The sequence below is a fragment of the Pundamilia nyererei genome, unplaced genomic scaffold (genome assembly GCF_000239375.1).
Source record: "Pundamilia nyererei isolate P.nyererei 1_Seehausen unplaced genomic scaffold, PunNye1.0 scaffold00017, whole genome shotgun sequence".
Lineage (NCBI taxonomy): Eukaryota > Metazoa > Chordata > Actinopteri > Cichliformes > Cichlidae > Pundamilia > Pundamilia nyererei.
In genome coordinates, this window is record NW_005187418.1 from 3,401,823 (window position 1) to 3,429,239 (window position 27,417).

Here is a 27,417-nt window from a genome sequence, read left to right on the forward strand (position 1 = left end):
TGAACACTTGAAAGCTGTGATGTATAGACTGGAAATTATTCACTTGATTGCCCTTTAACACAGCCGTTTTAGCACAAAACTTGTTTGTTCCTGCTATGTTTGAAAGCAACACATGAGGGCGGTGTTGAGCCACAGCAAAAATGTTCATCTGTAATCAAACTTGATATGAAGTCCTGGGGACCACATAAAAACAGGCCTCAGAGTCAGGCAGCAGCAGCATCAAAATGTATACACTGCTTGTTTTGCTTTTGTTTTCAGTTCACTTTCCATAATGCATCCCTCCCCCCAGTTTATTCTTATTAGATTGTACCAAGTTCACCAAACCCATTTCCTCAACTTAGGTGACCTTTCAACCTTTAACTGGAACTCGATAATTCACTTGAGCTATAACGTCAGTGAATTGGTGCCAACAAAACCGCATCATTTCAGTGCTCTTCAATGTTTTTAAAAAAAAAAAAAAAAAGAAAAAAAAAGAAGAAAAAAAAAACATTAAAACCAATGTTTAAGTCACCATTCTATAAAGTTTGACAGATGATGGAAAATAACTGCTTGTCTTTTTTTGTCTTAAGTTGTTTATTCAGGTTACTGGATTTTAGCATAAAGTTGGTCAATCTGAAACTGGAAGAGGTTTTTGAGCTCAGCCCGCTTTGCTTTAAGGGTGGGGGTTAACAGGCCGTTCTCAATGGTGAATTGCTCAGGATGGAGGTGCACATCTTTAACCTGCATGAGTTAGTAAAATGGAAAATGTTAGCCATGATAGAAAGCAAATTAATGTTACATTTCTCAAGTTATGGCATATATTGTAAACTAAAGATTAACAGGCTAATAATTATTAAGAAAATTGACATTTTGGGGCACATGACAAGAATTAGCTGATTTTGCACATTTTAACCATTAGAGGGTGATAAAAGCCAGGTTACTGAGAAGTGAAGAAAACCTCCAAAAAGGTGTTGATAATGTGGATAACAGCCAACTTCCCAAGACATTACACAGCCGTTTCATTTTTGCAATAAAGGATGAGTCATCACCTGCTCAAAAGACTTGAGTCCTGCTTCTTTTCCTAGTTTGGTCAGGTCTGAAATAATGGCTCTCTTAACTTCCTGCAGACAAAGACAAATAAAAAAAATTTTCAGCAAGTCATTTCAAGTTTATACGATTGTGTTACAAAACTTGCAAGAGAAAAACATTACAGGGATCTTGCAGAGTTCTTCAATGGAACCATGAAAGCCAAGATTTTTAGCAAAACCTGGCAGGACTTCAGGATCAGGGACCACAACAGCAACCAGGCAAGACTAGAGACAAAGAAGACAGTGTAGTCTAGGTGAATTTTATCCACTGTGTATACATAGCAAAGGTGCCCAAAGATTTACCTGTAGACTGTCTCCATGCACAAACACTTGTGCCACTGGTGCACTGCGTACATACACATTCTCAATCTTCTCTGGTGCGATGTACTCTCCTTGAGCCAGCTTGAAGATGTTCTTCTTCCGGTCAATAATCTTGAGAACTCCATTCTGCCACAAACAAAAACCAGGCCAGATCAGAGAATGGGAGCGTGATTTGAACTGTTGTGTGTCCCTACATCTCATTAAAATAATGGTCCACATCTGGGAAAGCATTGTTCCTGAGCTTCAAGTAAACATTTTTAAATGGAAGTCATGTTGGTTTCTTGGTAAGAGTTCCTTGAAAACCAATAACACTCCAAAAGCTACAGCCTGCAGGAAAAACAAAAACCCCATTCTGTTCACCAGTAGTTCTAAAGTGACGGAGCTTGTATGTTGTTAGATTTAATTTTACCCAAAAAAACAATTTCCCCCTCCCCATATTAAAACAGATGCAACTTTCCCCTTAAATCCCCAGTACTTTCAAAAGCCAGTCATCTCTTGCTGAAGATTTACATTTAGTTGACAGATAAATGAGTTGCTGGATGTCTTCACTAAACTTAACATGCAAGAGAACAAGCACCTCAAGGTCAGTCTGATCCTTTTAAATGGCAGAACCTCAAGAAAGCCCCTACATTCTTGTCAGGCAGTGTAACCATCATGTCTTCCAGGGCAAGCAGTGAAAAGAAAAAAACAAACAAATTTAGTAGCTCACTTATAAGAGCCTTTGAGCTCTTAAACTGATTCCACCTCATTTTCTACTAAACTTTACTTTGTGTTCTATATGATGGGTACATGGAAGGAAAGCATGTGGTCATACTTTTAGTCAGACTTAAAAATGGCTGGACTATTTACCGGAAGCCATTTCCCAACGTCTCCAGTATGGAGCCAACCCTCTTCATCCAAGGCCTCTGCAGTCCTCTCTGGATCTTTTAAGTACCCCTTGAACACATTGTTGCCCTTGATACAGACCTGGGAAGAAGAAGAAGAAGGAAAAAAAAAGGTAATGAAATTACAGGATGAGTAGAACATTCATTTTTTATTTTATTTAACCCATCCATGCATTTATCCACTTTTCCCTTTAAAAAAACAAAACAACCAGACAAACCAGAAGTAAACTATTGCCCACCCACCCGTTTTAATTCATGGAGAAAATGCAGAACTATACGGTTAACTATAGGCTACAACTTAGTCTATTTACTTTTGAGACAAGTGATGATGTTTAAAAACTTACTCTTATTTACTCTTTAAGAACATGCTTGGATAAATTACTGAACTTACCTCAGTACTTCAGATTAAACTGCTCTTGCTGCAGGTTTAAATATCCCAAAGCCTCACTGTCTGAATTGCAAAGAGCCTACCTCTCCTTCACCATTTGAAGCAAAGTAGTTCATATCTTCAACATCCACCAACTTCACAAAATTGCAAGGCAACGGCACCCCAACATGACCTATAGGAGGAGCAACAAAAAACAAAACCAAATGTTTAAGATGAAAATAACATTAAACACAAAATGTCAGTGAGAAGTGGGAAGTGATGATAAACTCAGCATGCTTCTGTGCCATGTACCTGCAGTGGCATCACATGGCATGGTGATCGTGCAGCTGGCTGTGCACTCTGTCTGACCATACCCCTCAAAGATCTAAGGGGACCAATAAAACAAGTGAACATTGTAATCACAATCTTAAATCTGTAAGATACCATTGTGGAACCTCCTGTTCTTGGACCTAATTCACTTTTAATGTTGTTATTTTAACAAGATGTGCATGTTTACAGGAAAACAACATGTACCAAAGCCCTTGAAAGTCTACCACCATCTTATAGTACATTTCAATATCAAGAGACTACCTGAGTCATAGAAATCTGAATACAAACTACACACACACACACACACACACACACACACACACACAGGATTAAAGTGTTTATTACCTGGCAACCCAGAGCAGCTCTGAGAAATTTGAGAACAGAGGGAGATATGGGTGCTGCGCCAGTCACCATGACCCTCACACGCCCCCCTAGAGACTCCTAAAAGAAAGGTTGAGCACATATACTTTTAGTGAATGCATTGCAGCTTTTGAATATTTAAGGGGAAGGTTACATTAACTAAAAGATCAGGGGGTCCTCCCCATGAATGCAAAATCCCAAAACGTCTCCATTTCCTCATGAACCGTGTACCCTTTTTGCACAGTCAATTACCCACTGACAATTCAACATGCAGTCAGTGACTTGACCTTGCTAGTACTGGGTTGGATCCCCTTCTGCTTAATTCTTTTTGCCATACAGTCTAGTCAAGATTATGGTCAATATTGGCATAACTGTCACAGGCTTGCTGCAGATTCAGTCGCACATCCATGATATCCTCTTCCACATCCCAAAGGTGTATGGATTGGGATCTAATGACTGGAGGATATTTGACATCAGTGAATCCACCGTCATGTTCAGTTTGAGATGATTTGTGCTTTATGACATTGTGTGTTATTCTGCTGGAAAATGTGTACAATGGGGTGGCTGTAGCTCAGGTAGCAGAGCAGGTCAGCCACTAATCTGTGGGCAGGGCAGCTGTGGCTACAAGGTAGTTTGCCATCACCAGTGTGTGAGTGTGTGTGTGTGAGTGTGTGTGTGAGAATGGGTGGATGACTGAATGTACTGTAAAGCGCTTTGGGGTCATTTACATCCCAAAGATGGCAGTGTGTGGGGAGGGGGGGAAAAAAAGCCCCCAGCATTTCTGCAGTTTCTGAAATACTAAGCAGTCTTGTCTGACACTAAGAATTATGCCATGTTCATAGAATTTTTAAAAACACCTTCCTTCCCTTTAAAGATCATCAGTTTGAACTCTGAACATAAATGCATGGCTGCTGCCATGTGACTGGCTCACCAGATGTTTGACTTAAATTAAGTGCAGCTGTTCAGCTGTACTTAAGTGGCCATGAGTGCACACAATTTACTCTGCTGCTTGTGTTTTTATTAGGTGTGTGTCCCTTGAGAACTACAGCTATTCAAACAGAAGCAGTACCTGGACTTTGTTGAAGATGAGCTTGTCCCATACGCTGTTCTTCCTGATGATGCCATCCTTCACCTCTGCATATTTCCTCTCCACTGCAAAGTTCAATAACCATTTCTTGAAAGGTGTAGTGGCTCCGCTCTGAACCTAAGAGTCAAAGAAAATTTGTGCACTTGATATCAATGAAACTGGAGTTGTGTTGTGTTAATTCTTTGTAGTATATTTAAAAGGAATGTGAGCTGTTTAGCTTACACACACACACACACACACACACACACACACACCTTGTCATAGATACGGTTGAGAAGTCGAGGCACAACTGGAAAGAGGGTGGGCTGCAGTGTCTTCATGTCATCTGGCAGCAGTCTGATGTCACCCTGGAAGAATCCCACCTTAGCTCCAGCACCAAACATCACCGTCTGCAAAATACAAAACAAAGTTAGCACACCTAAAGAGAACTTTGAATGATGATCAAGTCTGGACCTTACCTGCACGACTCTCTCAAACATGTGTGCCAATGGCAGGAATGAAATTGTGACATCCTGGGTGTTTGGAATCATCGATACCTGCATTTACACAGAATCTGTTAGCACTAATTTTCGCTCATTACACGAGTTTCACCCCAACATTTAGAATGGGGAAAGAAAAAAAATATATAAATCAAAAACCGCTCTACTTTTCATGTACCTCAATGGTTTTGAGTACACCTGCAGCATCGGCGACCACGTTCTCATGGGTCAGCATTGCTCCCTTGGGATTTCCTGACAAATGAGTACAATGATTTACCCTTAAAAGCCTAAACATCAAACGTAGTGCTATCCACTTCTCCCAAAATGTTTTCACACCGTTTCCTTCACAACTGCTTTGAATAATAGGCCAGGAAGAACATGTTTTCCTTACATGCTTCCATCATGATACCAAGACACATTTCCTAAAGACAGTTTGACAAAACATTTCTAGGGATTTGATTCATTTTAATGGGCAATTCATTAGGTGCAGGTCCCCCCCCGAAAAACAAAAAACAAAACAACCCCCCCAGCAAATATAATTATGTGTCAAATATACAGGTTGGCTGCAGGCTAAGGAGATCTGTACATTTAGAAAACATTTGTTGCAAATTGTTGATCAGTCAGGATAATAAATGCCTCATTTCTTCCTGGTAAAGACATACTATTCATAAAAAGGGGTTAAAAGGTTCCATCAAAGCTGTCAACACATTTTGCTTCAAACCACAAGTGTTAACTTCGTGTTTGTACTCACGGGGAAGTCCAGTGAGTCACCAAATTTAGTGCAAAATAATTTTATAGCAATCCTTCCAAAGGGTTCCCACCCTCACTGAGACCAAGTTTGCCATCCTTTCCATATTGTGGTTAATTATCACCTTCATCATTGCCACTTTGTCTTGTTATATTAAATTTGGATTTAACTTTCATCAAGTTAAAGTTTCCTAAATGATTTAATGCCTGCAGGAAATGACTTTGATATTCTTAAGTAAAACCATTACCTGTTGTGCCGCTGGTGAAACAAACAATGCTGAGGTCCTCTGGCTTTGGTGGCTGTTGGAACATGAAATCAGTTCATCAGAACAGTGTGCAGTGTTTTTAAGACTCAAATGAATTTCATTACATGGCTGTATCAGAAACTTACAATTGGCTTTTGAGGATTACTTTTCCCTAGTGCCTGGAGAATAAAAACAAAGCATGTTTTCAATAATGCTGAATGTCTTCTAGCAGTTTTAGTACAGATCTTAAATGTTAGTTCCCAAGCGAGGAGAAAACAAAAGCAATGACTCATCTGTAACCACTATTTGTGCTCAGCGTGCATTACCTCCATTTCCTCCAAGGATGCAATGTTCACACCACACTTTGCTCCTCGCTCGACCAACTCGGAGTTGAAAGAGTCCATAATGATGATGGTTTTGAGGACTGGAGTCTGGCCTTTCTCCCGATTCTGCAGGAGTGTTTCTGCTTTCTTTTGATTGTCACAAAGCACTGTGGAAAGCTCAGCTGAAACAGAGCAAAACATCAGCTGGACTCGTATTAAATTAGAAGGCTATTGTTCAAATTGAAACCAGTACAATTTGAGACAAATGCCTCAATCTAATGTCACTTATAATAAATTTTCCAGAGCTAAATCAGAAAATCAAAAGCAAAATATGTTTGAAGGAGCACATTGGAAAAGAAAAGATTAATGGAAAGTCACAGATCCCTGTAGGGATCAGGGAGATACCGGACTTCCACCCAGCTCTAATTAGCAGAATTGGATTCAAAGAGAAACTCAGTTACCTCGGTCGATAATAAACACAAGAGCCTCCGGACCCAGCGTGTCGTACAGGGGAACAACTACCATTGAATAGGTGTAACATGCCAGTTCACCAATAACCCACTGCAAGTGACCAATGAAACAGTAAGACATTTGCAGCATGTTGATCACATTGAAAAGACAATCAATCAATAAATAAATAAATAAATAAATAAATAAATAAATCTAAACTTCACTGACCTCAGGTCTGTTCTGGGCAAAGATACCAACAAAGGTGTTAGAGTTTGGCTTCAAACCCCTATGAATAAGCCCAGATCCCAGGTGCTCTGCTCTGTCAGTCACCTTTTGAAGAGAGGGGGGGGGGGGGTGAGTATGAACTGAAATTCACAGCTGGTGTTAATGTTTTCCCCCAGATGCTGATCCTTTTACCTGTCGGTACTTCAGCCACTGGTATGGTCTTCCTGGTTTTCTGTAGCCTAAACATGGTCCATTACCTGGAACAACAAGAGATTTAACGTGAGCTTCACAACACTGTCAAGGTGCTTAAAGGAATGCAATCAATATGAGAGTTAACTAGTTTATGCATATACTCAAGTTTTTCCATTTCTCAGCTGGGAGAAGCAGCATCTAGTTTCTGAGTTTTCCCTTTAGAAGCATTTTCCTGCCTGGAAAAACTGTCTTGTTAAACAGAGCATAAATGCTTTATGCTACATATTTTATGCCGTGTTCAGCACAAGAGTTATCCCACTTATGAGCCCGACTAGTAATTTGGTTTATTGTGGTTTCCTCTTTAGCAAGGCCTCGCTCTACGTCACTCTTGCGCAATTAAGACGCCTGTCAGCGTTGTTGAGAAGAGGGCGTGGCGAAAAACATAGGGCTGCTGACCCCTTTTATTCCAGTGAACTTCACATGAACGCTTAAATTTACATGCACCTTTTACATACCTTTTTGTTTTTAGGTACCAATTTTTGACTTTAAATTATTTTATTTATTTATTTATAGTTGTACACATTATTTTAAACAGTTATGCCTATTAAGGTTTATAAAGGGTATCGGTGTTTGAAATTAACATGTTTGGATTTATACAGTTGAAGTATGAACAGCAAAGCCTATACAACTGTTTGTTACATTTATTCCCTATAAATGGCACATTTTCACCATCCACACACATCACTACATCACACATACTCTGCATATTCATTACTACCAGAAGAGTGTTTAGCTTAAACCTGCAGCATACATATGGAAGTTAAGTCAGATCGAGGTTTGATCTTTTTTATTTATTTATTTTTTTTAAAGAACTTTGAGTTCTTTTTGGATTTGGACTAAGACCACACCCACAAAAGGGTCACACCCAAGTGGAATTACTGTTCCTATCTGAAGAAATTGTAAAATTTAAATTCAGAATAAACTAACCACCAAGTATAAGGGACAGGTAGATGCCAACTTTAAGACTGGAGAACTTTCTTAGGTCTTCGGTTAATTAAATCATTTTGTATGTTATCAGGTTTTAATCCATATCCAAAATAAGATAACCAGAACCGTGGATAACATGAACTGATAACATTGTAACCTTTGCCATTTCTACCACCCAGCTTTATCAAGGCAGACTGAAAACATGCTCATTAAACCTCAAAAGAAAGCTAGGAAACATTGGGATTTGTTTTGTAAAAGATGCATATAACAAATTCAGTGATATTACCTGAAACCTTCAGACCCCTCTGAAAAACCTCATAGAGTGTCTTTGCATCTTTGCAGCAATATGATATCAGGTTGTTGTTATCCTCCAACAAAGCAGACTTTCTTGCACCATCCTAAGGATTTCAAACAGAGACACTGTGACATTCTGTAGCAGATTATGCAACAATTTAACAGTCATATTTGACAAGATCTGACAGTTTTCTGACTTTTACCTTGATACCCATAGTTTGGCAGCTGAGGTCAGTGGGGGACCGGATGGGACTTGGTCGAGTGTTCAGGTAAAATAGGGTGGCAGCGGCCAAAGCGAACAAGGAGACAATTATAGGGGTTGGGAGTGGGGAGAACAGGAAGTGGAAGATGAAGTCCATGGTGGAGAGTCTGCAGGGATACAGAACAATGTTGTGGATTTATAAAGATTTAGACCTCCAGGTCTTTACTATTTGATCAAATGTAAGTCAAGTTTCTTTAAAAGCTAAGCTAAACTATACATCATTGTGATGCATCTGGGCTCCTTCACACTGCTCTCGATATTGTGCCCATAAATCAAGTTCAAAGTCAACATGAATTGTGCAAGTTATTCTAGTCACTCAAGTTAGAGCCCAACCCATAAAAAGCTCAAGAGAGAATTACAGCCCGTACAGTGTAAAGACAGTAAGTGCTGCAGAATATTTATAAACACCTAAAATGAGAAGAACATAAATCCATGCTTTAATGGCCATTTTACTTTAAGCATAGGAAGGTTTCTTGACCGTTGTGACAAACTGCTGAACTGCACTTAGGTAAAGATGTTAATTAAGACAACTGTGAACAGTCAAGCAGGTGCATTTAAAAATATTTTACCTTTTGTGCAACAAATCTATTGACACATTTATAATGAGATTTTTAAGAACAGGTCCTAAAATTAATGATAGTTTAGAAATTAACCAACACAATTAGAAATAGCGACAGGTTCTCCTACCTGCTGCTGGTCCTTAGAGGTGCGTGGCATGTGCTCACAGCAGATCTTCTTCCTCTGCTCTGAAGGGCAACACAGAATAAGAACCCATAAAAATGAATGAGCATGAGACTTCAAAACCTTTGAACCTTGACCACCATCACCTCCGCTGATAAAAAAAGAACATGATCACAGAGATCAAAACCTGTCTTGTATTAAAGTGTACATTGTGCAATTTATTAAACTACCTTTCAACCATCAGCTCTTACAACCACAAAATTTCTTTGATTTCTGTCCAAATCAATAAAACTTGTGTGTACACTGGGAAATCCAAGAGGTTGCACTTAGTGAAAAGGGCACTATTCTTATCTCCCGTTTATCAAGCCCAATTTTGATTCTTTCATGTGTTTAAATCCCATAAGTTAACCATGGATATTGTCAGACAGCACTTTCCCCCCTCAAAAGACAGTGCAAGGTGTATTGCATTGTGTTGAAATCACTGGAAAGAGATTAGATAAAAGGAAACGCCACCTCACATTTGCTCATCTTATCATCAGGTTACAGTCAGTAATGGTGAAATGAAACATCAAACAGCAATACTGAAGGATACCAATGAATTCACTGAATTATCTGTGCGTTTTCTCACTTGTGAAACTTTTATCTGTGTGTACAGAACACATGTCTGACAAACAATCACCACACCTAGCTTTGTCAATTCACTTAAAGCAAGGAACACAGTGCTGATCTTCTAACAGGTTTTCTTGTGCGAATGAGTTAATTTTGTCAGGCAGTGAGATGAAGGGAATAGGTTCATTAAAAGTTACCTGGTGGGATTAGCGGCAGTAGTTGGGGACCAGGCTGAGCCGACTCATCCCCTGGAGAAAAAACAGCTGAAGCAAGCAACACCACTAATGTACAGCCTGCCCACCTGCAGTCATTAGCACCTTAAACTGCACACAGGTGTGAGAACTCCTCTGCACAGAGCAAGGCTCGACCTGCCTTATCTGGCTCTTGCAGCCCTGCATAAGCAGACAACACACCCGGGAGAGTTACAACAGTTTTCACTTTTCATTTCTCCCCTAAAAAATCTTTATGAATTTAGCCCACATTCCTTAAATAAACCTGTCCTCTTTTCCTCTCCCTCTTTGCTATGTGTTTGTTTGAAGTGGACGCATGACACTGTTAAAGGTAAAACAGATCGGGTTGAACTTTGACACTGGATTTATGATTGCAAGCAGTGACTACATGTGCACATAAATGTGACACAAGTTGGATTTATTGGTCTATTGTAGTTGAATCCTAATCAAGATCTTATTTTGTTAATCAATAAAATCAAAAGTTAATCTTTGGATAATTATTAATTCTTATTTGGATTGCTGAATGTTTTCTGGATAAAAATATGAGCTACACAGAAGAAAAGTAAAGTAAAGAGCACAAATTCTACTATTTGATTTGTGTATCAACTAAAAGTTATTTTGAATAGAGGATCAAACCACAAAAACAATAATAAACTTTACCTCTCTATACCACCTCCCTCCTCCTACATTTTCCCCTCCCTAACCAAATGTCCAGCATCACCAGTGAAGTTGCGTATTTAAGCTCTGTAACACGAAGCCACTAACAGGATGAGAGTGATGCTGAGGGGGGTATATTGCCGTGGCACGAGTCCCATGCTGGTGCTTCACTTCACACTTCTGTTAACTGCTGCTGCTAGCATCAGCAATGGCACCAATGGATCTCAGCCTCACAAGCTGCTCATTGCCTTCCAGGCTCCCTGGAACATAACCTTCCCTTTCAGCGCCCTGCGGCTGGGCTCAGCCATACAGATAGCTGTGGAGAAGGTGAACGCTAACCCCGCCTTACTGGGAAACATTAATCTGGATTTTGTGTTCAAGGACACTGAGTGTAGTCCCAAAGAGTCCCTAGCAGCATTTATTCACCAGGTGTGGAAAGAAAATGTGTCTGCGCTCTTCGGTCCAGCATGTCCTGAAGAAGCTGAGGTATAATTCATGTGAAATTAATGTTTTTGTTTATGTGAAATACATATCCTGCATAAGTTGCATACTTCCTGCATAAGCAGAAAGTATGGTTCTTTTTGATGTATTGTAAATCATCCTAAAAGTTTATAAAAGTCTGTAAATAAAGAGCATTTGATGGATTTTAAATGACTTTACTTGTATTTACTCTAACTTTTTGTTATTGTATGCTAGACTCATTTATTGCAGGAGCATCAAACATATGGCTAATGGGCCAAATTGGCTCCTCAAGTGGTCCAGAATCGGCTATGGGAAGTCTATGCAAAGACTGAAAATGACAATAGAGGAGAGGATAAGATTCTGAGTTTTAGATTTATTTTGCAGCTCGAAGTTTGGATCAAACCATCAAAACAATTTGTTGAATTGATTGAAGTCCAAGGTCTAATTATAGTCAGTTTTAAAGCCTTCTTAATACAACAATAACCTGCCATATCACACAATAGTAAACTAATCAGAACAAATTTACATTACTGACAAGATATTGACTGAACATGGAAAACTGGAGAAATATTGCTTATATTATATTTCCTAAAACAAATCAGGCAATTCATCAGTTTAGTATAAGGATGGGTCATGAAATTTGACCATTTTTAGAAATTAATTGTGCATCCATACACCCAAAGAAGGTGGTTGATTTTACAGGTTATTAAGTTGTTGTTCCCCTCATCAGGGATGAGTTTATGTTATAAATCTCTCGGTGTTTCTAAAAAAAGACATTTTAGTTAAATAAAAACAGTCTGTTGTTGTAAGGCTTTGATGTTTTCCTTTTAAAGTTAATATTAATTCAAAACTTGCTTTCCCGTTTTCTGATAAGCCTTTTTGTCTTTTAAAAGAGTGTTTGTAAAAAAAATAATCTTACCCTTTAAATTTTACTTACTAAAACTGCTTTCCAGGTGACTGGTCTCATTGCGTCAAAATGGAACATCCCAATGTTTGGCTTTGTGGGACAATCAACCAAAATGGACGACAATGACAACTACGATTCCTACATCACTGTAATGCCCCCTCTTAAAAGAAGCGCCGAGGTCCTGGTGAAGACCTTGGAGTTCTTCGGGTGGAGTCATGTAGCTTTGATCGGCGGGGGATTGGACTCGAATACTTGGGACAAGGTTGACGCTTTGTGGAAAACGATTGAGGATCCTCTGCGAGCAAAATTCAAGCTCACTGCAGTGGTTAAATTTGACACCAGCGATCCCCAGTTAGTTCAACAGAATGTTAGGTACATTTCCAAGGTTGCTAGAGGTAAGAGAAATGTCTATGAGCACTTTCTAGCAAACTATGAAACCACTTTTTTGTCTGTCATTTGTTCCTGTTTTAATTTTTCCCTTTTTTTAGTCTCTGCAATAGTTTGTCCTCTGTCTGCTTTTTGTTTGGCTGTTCTTTTCTGTTGTCTTGTTCTCTTCATCCCATAATCTGAGATTGGCTTTGCTCAAGGTCTCTTTCGCTTAAACGCTTAAAAGGGAGCTCTTCCTCCCCACTGTCGCCTTGAGGACCTCTGTGATTCTACCTCTATTATTGAAGGGGTTTTACCTTACAATAGAAGCGCCTTGTTTTTATGAACTTCTTATGTGTTGTATGAATAAAATTTAATTGAATTCTAATTTCTTCATCCACCCTTCTTCAGTTATTGTGGTGCTATCGAACAAAGAGGATACTATGGCTCTGTTGTTGGAGGCTGAGAGTCAGGGTCTGATGAATGGCGACTACATTTTCTTACTGGTACAACATTTTGAGGTCAGTGGCACTGTGGTGAGTAAAACTTTCACAACACAGTAAGACAAATATTCAGCTGTGTAAATCACCAACAAACGGGGACACCAAGACAACAAAGCCTGAAAAGACACAGGAGAGGTAAGCTTCAATTAAATTCGTTATATCCTGAGGCTATTCTTTTTTTTAATTAGACCCAGAAAGTCCAATATTTTACTTTTCGATTGACTCTTGAGTTGGATATGTTGTCTTTTAGAACCGTGCTCATCAGGAAACTAAATAAAACTTTAAGGCACACATTATCTAAAATTAAAGGCTCAAATACAGTTTTAGTGCCTACATGCTGGATATAACTTAATTCATGGATTTGAATATTTGCTCCTTTGTGTCAATAATCTGCATGTAAAGCATGTAGTGTTGCATGAGCTGTGCTATAAAAGAAAACTTTGTTACTGCTGTGTTATATCTGCAGAGTGGTTCAGGGTTAGTGAGCTTATACATGATTTTATGTATGATTAGGAATATGACTGTTTGTTTTTAAATAAAATAGCATCATAGCATCCGTCTTCCAGACTGAGTTAAATCTTTATGAGCCATCAAAATTGATCAAAGCTGTTTGTGGTAAATAGTAAATGGACTGATTTTTATATAGCGCTTTTCTACTCTCCTGGAGTACTCAAAGTGCTGTTGCATCTACTGACTCATGTATTATTCATGTTAAACTTTTTTTTTCCTGAGCAGGATAACTTGTGGAAAAATGCCCTGAACAGCACGATAGACGAGGTTGCTGTAAGAGCTTTTGACATGGCGTTCATTATTGCTCAGAAATCCTACGAAGGCTACGAGTATTATGATTTCTTTGAACAAGTTTTTGAAAGACTGAGCGGACATCCATTTCGGAGCAACCTAACATCTGAAAAACAGGCAAGTAGGCACAGGGAACAGAAAGCATGAATTTGAATCATGGAAAATACTGAACTTTCACATATTTATTTTACTGATTTAATGTATTTCAGGTTAGCCCATACTCTGCCTATCTGCATGACGCTGTGCTTTTGTACGCGATGGCACTGAAGGAAGTCCTGAAAGGTGGCAAAGACCCTCATGATGGTCGGGAGTTATTACAGATCCTGAAAAAAAGAAACAACTTTCAATTTTATGGTAGCTACACAATTCAATACCTGTATTTTGATTTTGCCTCAGTGTAAAGTGCAAATATTGTTTTTTTTTACTTGGTTCTTGAAAGGCTTCTATATTCTTTAGTGAAGGAAATAATCAGTTTAGTGCTAAAAGTTTGTTTTGTTGATATAAATTTGGATAATGCTTATGGTCTGCTGAGGTCAGCTGACCATCAACTCTTAAAGCATGAGTAACTTTTATGTTATTATTATTTTTTTAACCATGCCAACTACCTCAACACGCCACATTCACTCTCTGTAACGCGGTCACGGCACAGCTGCATTAGGTAAACATGTAAACTGAACCAATTCAGCCCATGAATGGGAAATCTAATAAACTGTCCCAGGTGCCAAGCCTGTCCAAACCATTCATCAGTATAGTCAAGGCACCAAAACTTTGACAAGGAAGAGGAATGGCAGCAATAATAAAGAGGATATTTCTGGGCCTGTTACAGTAAATCAACATGTCTACAAAGCATAATCACAAAATAATAATCACAATAAAGTTTATTTTGACTTTGAAAAAACCTTTTAAAAAATGAATTAAATTTACCTTAATTGTATTTTTATCAGATACCTCGTGTTATAGAGTTTGGCATCCAAGTTCAAATTTTACATCTAGAAATTGGGGAATTCCTCATCTTTACAAAAGTTAGACAATCTAGCTGCTGGTATTTTTAAACCTGCTGTAGTTAAAAGTAGTTTCATCTGTGGATGTAACACAGATTGATACTGAAATCAGATCCATGGGCAGAGGGTAGGTGATACTGTATGTTTTGGGTGAACTGACTTTTAATCGGTTGTAGTTACACCCACAAACACTTTGCTAAAACAATCAAACTCAAGGGTGACACATAATGTTCTATGACACTTTGATTCACTAACAGATTGTCATTGCAGGAGCCTCTGGACTGGTCCATTTTGATAGAGAGGGAGAGCGAAATCTAGACTACTCAATTTATGACCTCCAGCACACAGGTGACATCACCAAGTTTGTCCCAATCCTCCATTTTGACAGTCACACCAAAAATATCAGGTACCAAATTGTTTTGTATCACATCTGTATGACAACAATCTTCAGTCACATCTCAATGATAACACAAAAAACACAACAGAGACATGATAGTTATCAGAAAATGTTTTATTTCAGACAAACTTCAATGTTTGCGTCTGTGGTGTGGCCAAAAGGAAGACCTCCACCCGATGTGCCAGTATGTGGCTTCAACAATGAAATATGTGAATGGGTGACTAATGGTAAAACCTATTCCTTATGGAATTAGATTTCAGTTTTTGTTTTTCGTATGCCTATTGGGACTTCCACACCCATGTCAGGAAAGACACAGGTAGAGAAAGCAGCAGCAACGTCCAAGCACAGAGCAGAGCTGATACAAAATACAGAGTGGACTTACTAGGTTGCAAAGTGGCTTGCAGATGTGAAGCAGATGTGGAGATTCAATTCAATTCAATTTTATTTATATAGCGCCAAATCACAACAACAGTTGCCTCAAGGCGCTTTATATTGCACATTAGATCGTACAATAATAGATACAGAGAAAAACCCAACAATCATATGACCCCCTATGAGCAAGCACTTTGGCGACAGTGGGAAGGAAAAACTCCCTTTTAACAGGAAGAAACCTCTGGCAGAACCAGGCTCAGGGAGGGGCGACCGGTTGGGGTGAGAGCAGGAGTTGGGGTGAGAGAAGCAGCTTAAAAGCACAGCTTAAAAACACAAATTATTTAGGTCTGCCACAGTATCAACCAGTCTGCTAGATTGCAGCTCAGCTTGACTTCATGCCTTACCTACATTTTTTGTTTCAAAACACTAAACCTTTATTTTGTGTGTATTCTTTTTGAAGAAACTTTGATGTCTAACTGTCATAATAACTTACTGCTCTCTCTGGACACAGACATTGCCCTGCTGGCTCTTCTTGCGACCTTCCCTGTTATTGGGGTACTGGCAGTTCTGAGCATTGGGGTGCTGGTGCTGCAGAAGTTAAGACTCCAGACGAGGCTGGATGACTCCTACTGGTGGATGATCAACTACAATGACATCACCATCATCAGGGAACCTACAGTATGAGCATTCGACAGGTGTTGTGAAGTCGAACAATGATAAGTGTACAAGGTTTCACATGTGGTTTTTTTTTCCTTCAGGGAAATCAGGGTATGTCTCTAAGCAATTCAGGTACTCATACTTGGAGTGGTAGCTCTCAGGCCAGTTTATCCACCAACAGCTACGACCTGAGGGACAAAGCAGGCAAAGAACATATCTACACCACCATAGGTCTCTACCAGGTACTAGTTTTATTTCGAGTTTACAGTGAGCCTGTGTAACTTTTGGGACTATATTAAGGTTAAAGGTAGAGAAGGATGGTATCTCTTTTTTCCAACACAAAACTTAAAGCCACAAAACCGAAGCTAAAGCAGTCTTTTTGGCTTCTGCTCTTTATTTTGTTTCTGGCAGTCTCAGTTCACCTATATTGAGGACAGAATACCTGATCCATTACATGAACATGTTAAACATAATAATAACATAGGGCAGGTTTTAGACAAACACTGAATATATGTGTAATTCAAATTACATTCAATTCAATTCAAATTCAACATTCAATTCAAAATTGACTTGAATTAATGTGAATTGCAGTGACTCCAGTCAAAGTTTGAGTATCATATGGGCTTTTATGAATTCAGTAAACAAGCTTATTGTCTGAATGGCTAGTTTCAAATATTATTTAATGTAAATGCAAAAGAAAATGTATCAACACATATACAAATATGAATTATTGTTTATCTAAGAATTATAAAGAAAGCTTTTAATGCTTATGTAATATAAAGAAGTGTTTTTTTCTTTACATAGTACTTTACATACTCTTCTTTACTATGACTTTAAGAGATGTATATTTTGTTATTTTAATTTTTCACATAGGGAAATCAAGTGGCTATCAAGTACACTGAGAACCCTGTTAGCTGTAATTTCCAGAAGCCTTCGATCACTGCAGAGTTCAATATGGTAAAGTTCCTCATTTTTTTCAAGATAAAACATAATTTACTTTTTATTTACACTGAAAACTCTAACAGCCAAAAATCCAGGTGGACTGTATCTAATACAACCTATTATTATGTTTTACTTCACTTTTTATTTATGTTGTACCTAACCTTCTTAAACTCTTCAAGACAGATGAAAGAGATGAAACATGAGAACTTGGTGCAAATTTTTGGCGCATGCATCGAACCACCAAACATTTGCTTGGTCTTCCAGTACTGCAAGAAAGGTAGTTTGAAGGTCAGTGAAGTCTGAAGGTTCTTTTTTCAAAATGGATTGCATTAACCATAAATAAACCTTTAACTTAAAAGTGAACCATGTTGGCATATTTCTGCAGGATATTCTTAAGGCTTCAGACGTTGACTTAGATGGGATGTTCAAGCTGTCTTTTGCATATGACATTGTCAATGTAAGTCTATTTATTTAATGAGTAAATTTCTTATTCTAATAACAATTTAAAAAAATTTACTCAGGTCCATAGCAGGAACTTAAGTCATAAAGTGACTAAAAAATTGTAAAAATAAATAAATAAAATAATTAAAACATATCTACAAAAAGAAACAGATTGAAAAGAAAGAATGAATGAATTTTTTAATTAATCTAATTAATTCCAATTAAAAAATCAATTGGAAATGTATTTTCACATTTTTAAAATAGACATCAAACTGTACGTATACCTTTTTTTTTTTTTTTTTTTTTTTTTACTTTTATATGTTAAAATTCTGAATATGTATTTTGTACTCTGAAATGTTTTACTATTTAAATCTTAAAAGAATTAAATTGTTGTCCAGGGAATGGAGTTTATTCACAAAAGTAGCCTAAAATTTCACGGGAACCTGAAACCTAGCACATGTTTGGTGGATAGCCGACTACAAATCAAACTCTCTGGCTTTGGATTGTGGGAGTTTAAATATGGAAACAAAGGCAAGATGAACTCACTGGAAAACCCCAATTACGAAGGTCAGTGAAATCAGAATTTGTTGTAATAATCACTGTCATCCTAAATAAATTCACATGATGGAGAAGTAACACACGAGAACATGTTGTAGAGATGTACTGGATTGCCCCTGAGCTTCTCAGACAGGTTGGTTCCCCGATCAATGGAACACCCAAAGGTGATGTCTACAGCTTTGCCATCATAATGTGGGAACTAATGTACAACTCTAAAGCTGGTCCGTATCAGGACATCAATCTGGACCCTAAAGGTTGGCATGATTTCTTAACTGTCTTAACCTACAAATTTTTTGTCAACGCCCAAAATCAGTTACTGTTAGTTAGCTACAATCTCCAGCTTTATTTACCTTCTGGCAATTTGGCACCATTAGAAGCATTTCTACTTCCATTTTCTTTTGCGCTGTAATTATCAGTCTATCCCAGTTTTGTAATAACTTTAAAATGTGATGGTTTCAACCAAGTTCTTAAGTATCTTTGTGGATTACTGAGTATATGTGAAATAATGTAGCATTGGATTGAAGTACAAAATTTTATGGCAATTATATTTTAGTCTAACCAAAGTTGAAAGATATAGGCCATTAAATTCTAATGCTAGATGTTCTTACAGAGATTATTATGCAGTTGAGTACACCTTTTCAAGGGGAACCCCTCCGACCAGTGCTGTCTGAACAGCTGGTTGAAGAGAACATCAATGCACTGCTAAAAGCCTGCTGGAGTGAAAACCCTGACCACCGACCGCCATTTGGTTCTATACGGAGGCGGCTGAAAGACATTAGTCCAGACAGGTAATATCATACCCCTAAATTTTTATTTTAAAAAGTTTTTGTGTAAAGTCATATTCCACATTTTTATTTAAGTGAGACACAAATTGACCATAATGCCCATAAATGTTAAAGTTCACAAGCTAAAACTTCCAACTGTCTTCAGTCTTACTCAAATCTAAGTAAGATTTAACCTAACTAAATCCTCATTGCAAAAGAGTTAATGATGAATTTCTATCTTGTAGCCATGCAAACATTCTAGATAATATGGTGGACAAGTTGGAAAAGTATGCAAATCACCTGGAGGACGTGGTGGAGGAGAGGACCAATCAGCTTACAGTGGAGAAAACTCGTGCAGACAAGCTCCTCGCCAGCATGTTGCCAAGGTACTTGATAACAAAGGAACTATATATTTTGTATTGCTATACTCAGTCAACCTTATCTTGTGTTGTTGTTGTTTTTTGCAATGATTTTAGATATATTGCTGAACAGCTGATGTCAGGGAAGTCAGTGGAGCCACAAAGCTATGACTTGGTCACCATCTTCTTTTCTGACATTGTCGGCTTCACTTCCATGTGCTCAGTCAGCTCTGCGATGGAAGTGGTAACATTCCTCAACGACCTCTACAGTCTCTTTGATGACATCATCAAGATGTACGATGTCTACAAAGTAAGTGACAGTGAACATACTGTGATCATAAAAAGCAAAATATCTATCATACGATAGATATTTTGATAAATATTGACTTTCTTACCAAGACATGAGAATAGCTTTACCATTTCCTTCCATATTTACTAACTCAGCATCCAGTTACATTATCTTATTAAGAAAAAAAAACAATTAAAGAAATTTAACCAGCAATGCAGAGAAATCATATCTGATTAAAAGCAAAATCTTAAAAGTTAAAACTTTAGAAAATTTATTTGCTATTACACGAAATAATAAAAAAAAACAATTTACAATTGTTTAATGAAAATTTTAATTTCCTTAAAATTTCAGGGATCTTTTTTTTTTGTTTGTGCTATGTTTTATTTTCTTCCAGCTTTATTTTATTTTAAAAATGTAATTTACATCTCTACATTACAAGGTGGAAACAATTGGTGATGCATACATGGTGGCAAGTGGTCTGCCTATCAGCAATGGAAACTTGCATGCTTTGGAGATATCCACAATGGCGCTACATTTCTTGAGAGGCATAAAGGTGTTCAGAATCCGTCACATGCCAAATGAGAGCCTTGCAATTCGCACTGGGATACACTCTGGTAAGATACAGTAGCAATGGAGACCATGGCATTACAGAATTTGAAGGTCTTGAAAAGTACCCCAACTGGTTAGTGAGTGATTGCTGGAGGTTGGTGGCTGTTGCTGGGTAAAATTAGTCACAAAGAGAATGCTGCACAAAGAAAAATCCTTCTGATTATTTTGGTCACTAGCAGATTGTCAAGGTTACCCATAGTAACCTTGACAAAACTGGAAATTGACATTATTTGCCTTCAGTGTAAAAGTTGCATCTTTTAAAATGTGTTGGTTTCACCAATAAGACACAACTTTTACGCTGAAGGCAAAACTTCTCTTTTTGGCTTGTGTTGCACTTCTCAGTTATTTGCAAATATTTAAGTTACAAACTATTGGCAACCATGGAAATCGTGACCAAAGCCATTGGACGGGGGCTTTTGGTCCAGGACTATATACTTTTTGGACCAATTTCACACTAGTCACTACCCGGCAATTTCCAGCAAACACGGTCATGGAATACACATTTTTCCTTTGTCACCACTTGGCTAGCATATGGTCACTGACAAACTCCTAGAGCTCTATTACTGAGACCTAAGTACAAGTGACAAGAAGTATGAACGACTTTGTAGTGGGAAAAATAGTTTGTGCATTGAACATTTGAGTAATTTAAACAAAATCCATTCTGACTTTTAAAAATGTTGTAGGTCCAGTGGTTGCTGGAGTGGTAGGGACCACCATGCCTCGATACTGCCTATTTGGTGACACGGTGAACACAGCTTCTCGCATGGAAAGCAACAGCTTACGTGAGTAAGCAGTTGAAATTTCAAAATTTAAACTCTGAATAACCCTAAAAAAATAAGATTTATGTAGTTGTGGTATGATTTGAAGTGACTATTGTCACTTTCATTTTTTAATAGGGCAGAAATGACAGTGCATTTTTCAGATAAATCAAAACATTCATGACTATTGATTTCTTGCTTCACTATAAGTTTGACAATTTTAGATTTCAGTCAGTTTGGCTACTTTTGAATGAATCATTGTGGCATTGTTTATAAATGATAGATGCACTCTCTGGGTACGAAGGCCTGAAAGTAAAGTCAGTGTCCAAGTTCCACAAGACTGCATTCTTTCACATGACCAGCCAGAGCTGACCCCATTGGCAACAGAGAGACCAGTGGCTAGCATGCAGTGTCCTTGGTTTGTTAGATATATCCATCACTCATACGAGTTTATGTTGGGTACAGTGTATGAGAATGAAATGAAATTTTCTCTAGATGCTAATGGTGCCTTGAGGATGAATTCTAATTATGTTGACAATCCCTTAATTTTTCATAATTTCATAATATCCATTTCATTTAGTCCAGTTCTTGGTTGGTTTATACCTACAAATATTTATGGCATTCTCCTTCTGTATTTTGTGCTAATCTTCAGGCTAACAGTCTACAGTAGTCGTATTATGCCTTAAAAATTAACTTGATGTGATGGTCTATATTAACATGTTTGCATGATTAAACATGCAGAGCTGTTGAACTCACATGCAAACCTAGGAGTTTGTCTTGCTTAAAATCTCTCTTTAGAAGTATATGTGTATGTCACATACAGCCTTGAAGATTCATGTATCTCAGTCCACGGCAGACATTCTTTTCCAGGCTGGATCATTTGAACTGGAAGAAAGAGGAGAAATTCAAATGAAGGTGAACAGTCTGTAATATTTTTTCCCTCGAAATGAAATAACAAAGATGTTAGGTTGACCAGAATGTCTTTCTCTTTGTGACAGGGTAAAGGGACTCAAAAGACGTACTGGCTGCTGAACAGAGCTGGATTTAATCCTGTCTTCACTGACCGTGGTTCTTCACCAGTAAAAACAGAGGTATACTCACAAATATTTATTTATATGTATATATGTTGTATTGTATAATGACTTGTATTTTTTATTGTTTTACTGTATTTTCTCCCATTGAAGAAACCAGGAGTGACCAGAGGTGAAGACAAAAGAGCCCCAAAAAACCTGACTGTACCTCCTATAACTGAACCCACGATGCCTCCAGTACACATCTAAAGAGAAAAGACGCATATTAATTAGCAGGGAATACTGCAGAAATTTATTTTAAGATATCAGTTTTTAACAGCTTTTAAAAAGTTCCATGCAAGATGAGTTTGAGTCATCCATGTATAAAAAGAAGGACTAGAGACAAAATGTGGATGGAGGCCAAAGTGAAAATGCAGAACACAATGCATGAACAGAGACTGCAGTTTGGATTGCAACTAATTGCAGTTCTAATTCTTTATTCTTTGTGATTTAAGTATTTAGTGGATCCACTTTTGCACACAAGGCTGTAAATTATTTCAAAATGCTTAGCGTTCCATTCAAACTGTTTGTTGTGGCACATGTAGTCAGCTCTGACGTGCCTAAAGTTATCTCATAAGAAAATATTTTGTAAGCTAATCAAGCATTTCTAATTTATTCTTACAGCTGCAGAGCTGGTTGTTGTATCAACATCTGTCATTCAGCTGTGCACAGTTTGGTCACTGAGACCTGGGGAGAATAAATAAATCAGTAATTGAGTATTTTTCTATTATTGTCATATGACTATTTCACAAATAACTAAACTCAATCACTGTGGGGTTTGGTTAGATCATGTAAATCAGAAGTTTGATAATGCTTATTATAATAATAATCAAATACCTGTGATTGAGCTGTGATTGATCACTGAGAAAAACACCTCTTCCCATTATAAAACACTCCATAAAAACATGACAAGCAAACAACGAGATTTAAAATCTGTTTTCATTTTTCCTCTGAATAAATAAATCCCATATCAGAGTTTTTATTTTCAGTGTAACATGAAATGAAGAAGACATTTTATAGTTGTTCTAGATTGTGTCATGGAAATGGAAAAAATGTAATATTATGTTTAGTCATGTGCTCTGTTTGTTGTAGTGCTGTCAGACCGAAAATTTGGTTTTAATTTAAGGACTGAATGAAATTTTTTTTTTTTTTTTTTTTTTTTTTTTTTTTGTTTTGGAACAAATGGAAAAAAAATTCCTTTTCTTTCAAAATGTAATGAATCTTTATTGGAGGAAGGAGTGAAATATCACACAAGGTTCAAAGCATCAATAAACATGCTAAATAAAAATCATATTGTGAGATAATGATCGCGTGGGGAGGAATGTATTCATACACTCCCTGAGTCCTGGGTGGCACTCCCCTCTGTGTTTGTGTGTTAATGGAAACTGATGATTTTGTTTTATAAAATTCTTGATCCATTGATGAAATCATAACATGTGTTTATCAGGACCACAAACAGGATGAGCACTGAGACGCCTGTTAAAGGAAGGAGAAAAAAATTAACAGATCAAACCTCAGTGAATGAGAACCAAGTTTGAACACGATTAGCTGAGCGTAAGCCTTGAGAGGATGAGTTCATGTTAAACTTGAGTGGTTTTGCAGCTCATGTACAAAGCAATACACAGATTTAAACATTTCAGTTAAACTCTACTTATTTAAAGCATAAAAGACCTTAGTTATCAAAAAATTTTAATTGTTCAGATTATTTTTGTTTCGATTATGATTTCAATCAACCAAAATTATCATCGCATTGTTTTTTACCTGTTATGTGTCCATTATTAGAAGACTGATTACCTGTTAAAAAAAAACCAGTACTGTTCATACTATACAATCGACTGCATGAGTTACTCTTTATTGATCTCAGTCATAAATATGCCACGGTTTACTCTACCTTTAATGTGAAATTCAGCAGTAAGGATCCCCCCATTTGGGTCTACGTCTGATGGCAAACTCCTCACAGAGCAGGGGCTCTTCAAGAAAAAGCAACCATGGTCTCCTGTTTAGTATGTTTGTTTGTTTTTTACACTGTACTCAACTTTGATGTTAAAGGCCAGTATAAGAACTTGAAAAACAACCAGTCAGAATGTGAAATTAGCTTTTTTGTTAATAGAGGAAAATCACTAATTTGTAAATGTTATTGCAGAAAAAGTGCCTAACTGTATAAAGACACAGAATTCAATGTTATAGTGATCTGTTATTCAGTTTATAATTGCATGGTGTCAAAGGCCAAAACATGGACTGGCCAGTAAAGGCAACTTACCAGCTATGTGGAAGCTAGACTTAAAATGTATTGGTTAATGCTGCTAGCCTTGCAGTCTGCATCAGTCCATTGATAGTGAGTTTAATGAGTTTAATCTAAAATGGTTTGGTCAGCCCAGATTAACCTGCAGGATTGTAAATGCATCTATTAAGTGATCTGCTGCCAGGGAAGAAATCTGGTAAGCCTGGAAGAAAATCAGCTCTCAGAGATGATGAGCTAAAGAAGATTGACTAAGAGACCTAAACTCTGAGAAAACTGTAATAGCCGAATTCCATTTAGATGTTTCAGGTTTTGTATCTAGTGCATGTCAAACTTTGGAAATTAACAACAGAGCCACAGTTAATGTTATTAGTAACATCTGTGCTTTTTCTACTATGACATTTAAAAAGAGCAGTTGCAAAACAGCAACATGTAGATGGGAACGACTGCTATAATGTTTTTGGTATCATTAAATAACAAAACACTCACTGGCTGACAGGTGATCCTTTCTCCATCACAGACCTGGACCTCACAGTGAAGCCAAACAGTGGACACCTTCTCCTGCCGCTGGAAGCGGAAAGAGTTGAACTTGAACATGGAGCGGCTGTCTTTGGCGTTCTCAAAAATAGTCACAGTGTTGTCAGAGGAGCAGCTGTTGGAAAACAGCAATTAAACATCCTATAAAACATAAAGAAGTGGGAACAAAATGTTCCTTAAGTTGTTTTAGCCTTTTGTGTTTTAGTACCTCTTAATGATGAGGCTCCACCTTTTCCTGTCTGTGGAGTAAGGTGAAGGAGTTGCCCAGCAGTTGTTTATCACAACTTTGAATCTTTGAGATGTAAAGGACAAATGCGCTTTAGAAGTCTGGGAGAATCTTACCTTTAAAACTACAAAAATAAACATACAAACATCTAAAGTCTACCTGTTACTTAGACCTTTTGCCTCGATGCCAATGAATACTTCAGAGCCGATCTCAGAGGTATCAATCACATAGGGAGCGTCCTTGGCATACAGGAACTTTGAATTCTATGAAATATGGGACATTTTGTGTTTTTCAAGATGTCTGCAGTTCTCGTTTGCATTCAATGATCGTGGTGTGTACACGATAATACCTTCATTTATTAAAGACAGTATTTATAACAAAAACACACTGATAAAAAGCATTTATTACGTTAAACATGTCGATTCCACCGGGCGAATCTTTGAGCAGCTACTCACCGTGAACACATTCATAGACAACTGTGATCTAAAAGTGCCTAAACTCCCATTGTTGACATAAACTGTAGCCACTCTGGAAAAAGCAGAGGGTTTAGTAAAAACGCTGCAAGTCATTGGGTCAGAAGGCACATATCATCCAGACAGCAGCTGTGGTCATCTCGTATCCTGAACTGGTGCTTACCTTTGGCTAAAGACCGCATTATTAACCAGATAGGCTGCTCGGTACGTGCAGCTGAAGGTGTAGTTCACAGGCTGGTTTCTGACTGTCAGTGAAGTATCGTTGGACACAATGGAGTTGTAGAAGATGTATTTGGGGTCTTTGCCGGGAATGTACTGTGGCATGAAAAGTATAAAATACTTTTAATACTTTTAAATAAACTGAGAGAGACTTCTCTGTATTTAAATAGTACTATCCTCAAGGGACAGTAAGACCAAATTACAAAAAATAATGCAGTAGTGTTCATACCTACATAGATCATTTTAATTTTATATGCCAAGACCTTGGGATAACCTCAGCATGATTGCATTTTAGTGACCCTGTATTTTGTTGATTGTCTGTTATTCTCAATGCAATGCAATGCAATGCAATGCCTTCATTACATTTCCAGCCCCTGTCCTATGTCTGCAAAATAAAAAGTCAGTATTTCACCTTTCAATTCAGTTTTATTTATATGGTGCCAAACCACAACAACAGCTGCCTCAAGGTGCTTTGTATTGTAAGGTAAAGAGGCAACAATAATCTCAGGTATTGTCTCAATAAAAACTGACAAAATTAATCTCTAAGCATGGCGGCACAGTACCGGTTATTATGGCCTACTTGGCTTCTCACCTCAGACTGAGTCCCACAGTATGAGTGATTTTTGGGTGTGAGATCTGGGATGATGAAGCGGTAGTAACCTGGGCTGTGTATTCCATTGTAACAGACTCCACCGAGAGACAAGTGTTCAATCTCCCAGCCGTAAGGACACTCTGGGACGTTGGCAATTATGGCATTAGGGAAACATGACACCATAACGTAATCTGAAGTAAAAATTAAAATAAAAAGGGAATATTATACACTGTACCTTACAGTTTATTTAATCATACTGTGACAGTAGTGGTTATCAATTCCTTCTTTGTTTTTCCTCTTGAGCTTTATTCACATTTAGGGATAATTTTCATATATGTATAAAAATAACTCATATAAGTCATAGTTTTAGGATGCATGGTGATTTTTGCATTAAAAAGCAATGACCAAAAAAATCTACATATAAATGCTATACAGGTCATGAGGCAGAAGCATGTTAAATACATACTCATCTTTGTGTCAAAGTGTTTTTACCTGCTTTTTGGGGAATGCATGACCATGCAACAGGCAGCAGCATTAACAGTGCACTGACAAAAGCCATAGTGTGGTGCTGCAGAGAAATTCAAGAATTATCAATAACAGGATAATGTGTAAAATAAGTCTGAGAAAATATAACACATATGACACTTACCTGACAGAAGTAATGTCTTCAACCACCTTGAGGTCAGAGGTTCCTCATGGCTCTTTAGCAGTTTACCTGGAGTGGTGATTCAAGAGCTAACAACTCTTGATAACTTAGGGAGGGATTTTATACTATCACAGGTAAGGCTAATCGACTTTCACCCATTCTCCTATCTCCACTTTTTCCCTTGGCAGGATGGGTTTAAGAGCTCTATTGTCAGCTTCTCACAAAAGCTCTCTGTACTGCTCAGACATTGACTTTCAAATGACCAAAGTCTCTCAAAGGATTAGCTCTCAGGGTTGTAGAGTGTGTTCTAGACAGCTAACAGAGAATTCTTAAATTTATACAATTAAAACTATTAGTTTTTGACTAGTACAAAATTTAAAGCGAGTCTCTCTATGTGTGATCTCTTTATGTGTGATCAGTGTTGCTATTGTT

At 37.7% G+C, this 27,417-nt stretch overlaps 3 protein-coding genes across 3 annotated transcripts; 1 reads left to right on the forward strand and 2 right to left on the reverse strand.

The window, feature by feature from the left end:
* Positions 1 to 552: 552 nt before the first annotated feature.
* acsl5 (acyl-CoA synthetase long chain family member 5) lies at positions 553 to 10,239 on the reverse strand. The gene is made up of 22 exons (XM_005725844.1): positions 10,108 to 10,239; positions 9,308 to 9,366; positions 8,562 to 8,727; positions 8,351 to 8,462; positions 7,078 to 7,142; positions 6,889 to 6,990; positions 6,672 to 6,771; positions 6,214 to 6,392; positions 6,034 to 6,066; positions 5,891 to 5,942; positions 5,074 to 5,147; positions 4,875 to 4,952; positions 4,671 to 4,805; positions 4,399 to 4,533; positions 3,315 to 3,410; positions 2,952 to 3,024; positions 2,744 to 2,832; positions 2,238 to 2,354; positions 1,371 to 1,514; positions 1,191 to 1,292; positions 1,029 to 1,100; positions 553 to 720 (listed from the first exon to the last, which is right to left on the reverse strand). Exons 3-22 carry the CDS (start codon positions 8,715 to 8,717, stop codon positions 583 to 585), a joined length of 2,052 nt encoding a protein of 683 aa, XP_005725901.1. The 5' UTR covers positions 8,718 to 8,727; positions 9,308 to 9,366; positions 10,108 to 10,239; the 3' UTR covers positions 553 to 582.
* Positions 10,240 to 10,908: 669 nt separating this feature from the next.
* On the forward strand, positions 10,909 to 22,263 carry gucy2g (guanylate cyclase 2g). The gene is made up of 22 exons (XM_005725951.1): positions 10,909 to 11,283; positions 12,213 to 12,561; positions 12,944 to 13,053; positions 13,771 to 13,953; positions 14,046 to 14,190; positions 15,108 to 15,243; positions 15,358 to 15,461; positions 16,118 to 16,284; positions 16,365 to 16,505; positions 17,137 to 17,220; positions 17,389 to 17,493; positions 17,591 to 17,662; positions 18,045 to 18,213; positions 18,303 to 18,458; positions 18,815 to 18,992; positions 19,214 to 19,354; positions 19,445 to 19,637; positions 20,056 to 20,230; positions 20,909 to 21,007; positions 21,807 to 21,898; positions 21,982 to 22,074; positions 22,168 to 22,263. Exons 1-22 carry the CDS (start codon positions 10,909 to 10,911, stop codon positions 22,261 to 22,263), a joined length of 3,363 nt encoding a protein of 1,120 aa, XP_005726008.1.
* A 1,189-nt stretch (positions 22,264 to 23,452) lies between these two features.
* tectb (tectorin beta) lies at positions 23,453 to 26,898 on the reverse strand. The gene is made up of 9 exons (XM_005725952.1): positions 26,832 to 26,898; positions 26,340 to 26,530; positions 25,692 to 25,843; positions 25,511 to 25,583; positions 25,215 to 25,318; positions 25,038 to 25,121; positions 24,782 to 24,944; positions 23,945 to 24,023; positions 23,453 to 23,529 (listed from the first exon to the last, which is right to left on the reverse strand). Exons 1-9 carry the CDS (start codon positions 26,896 to 26,898, stop codon positions 23,453 to 23,455), a joined length of 990 nt encoding a protein of 329 aa, XP_005726009.1.
* Between the last annotated feature and the right edge of the window lie 519 nt (positions 26,899 to 27,417).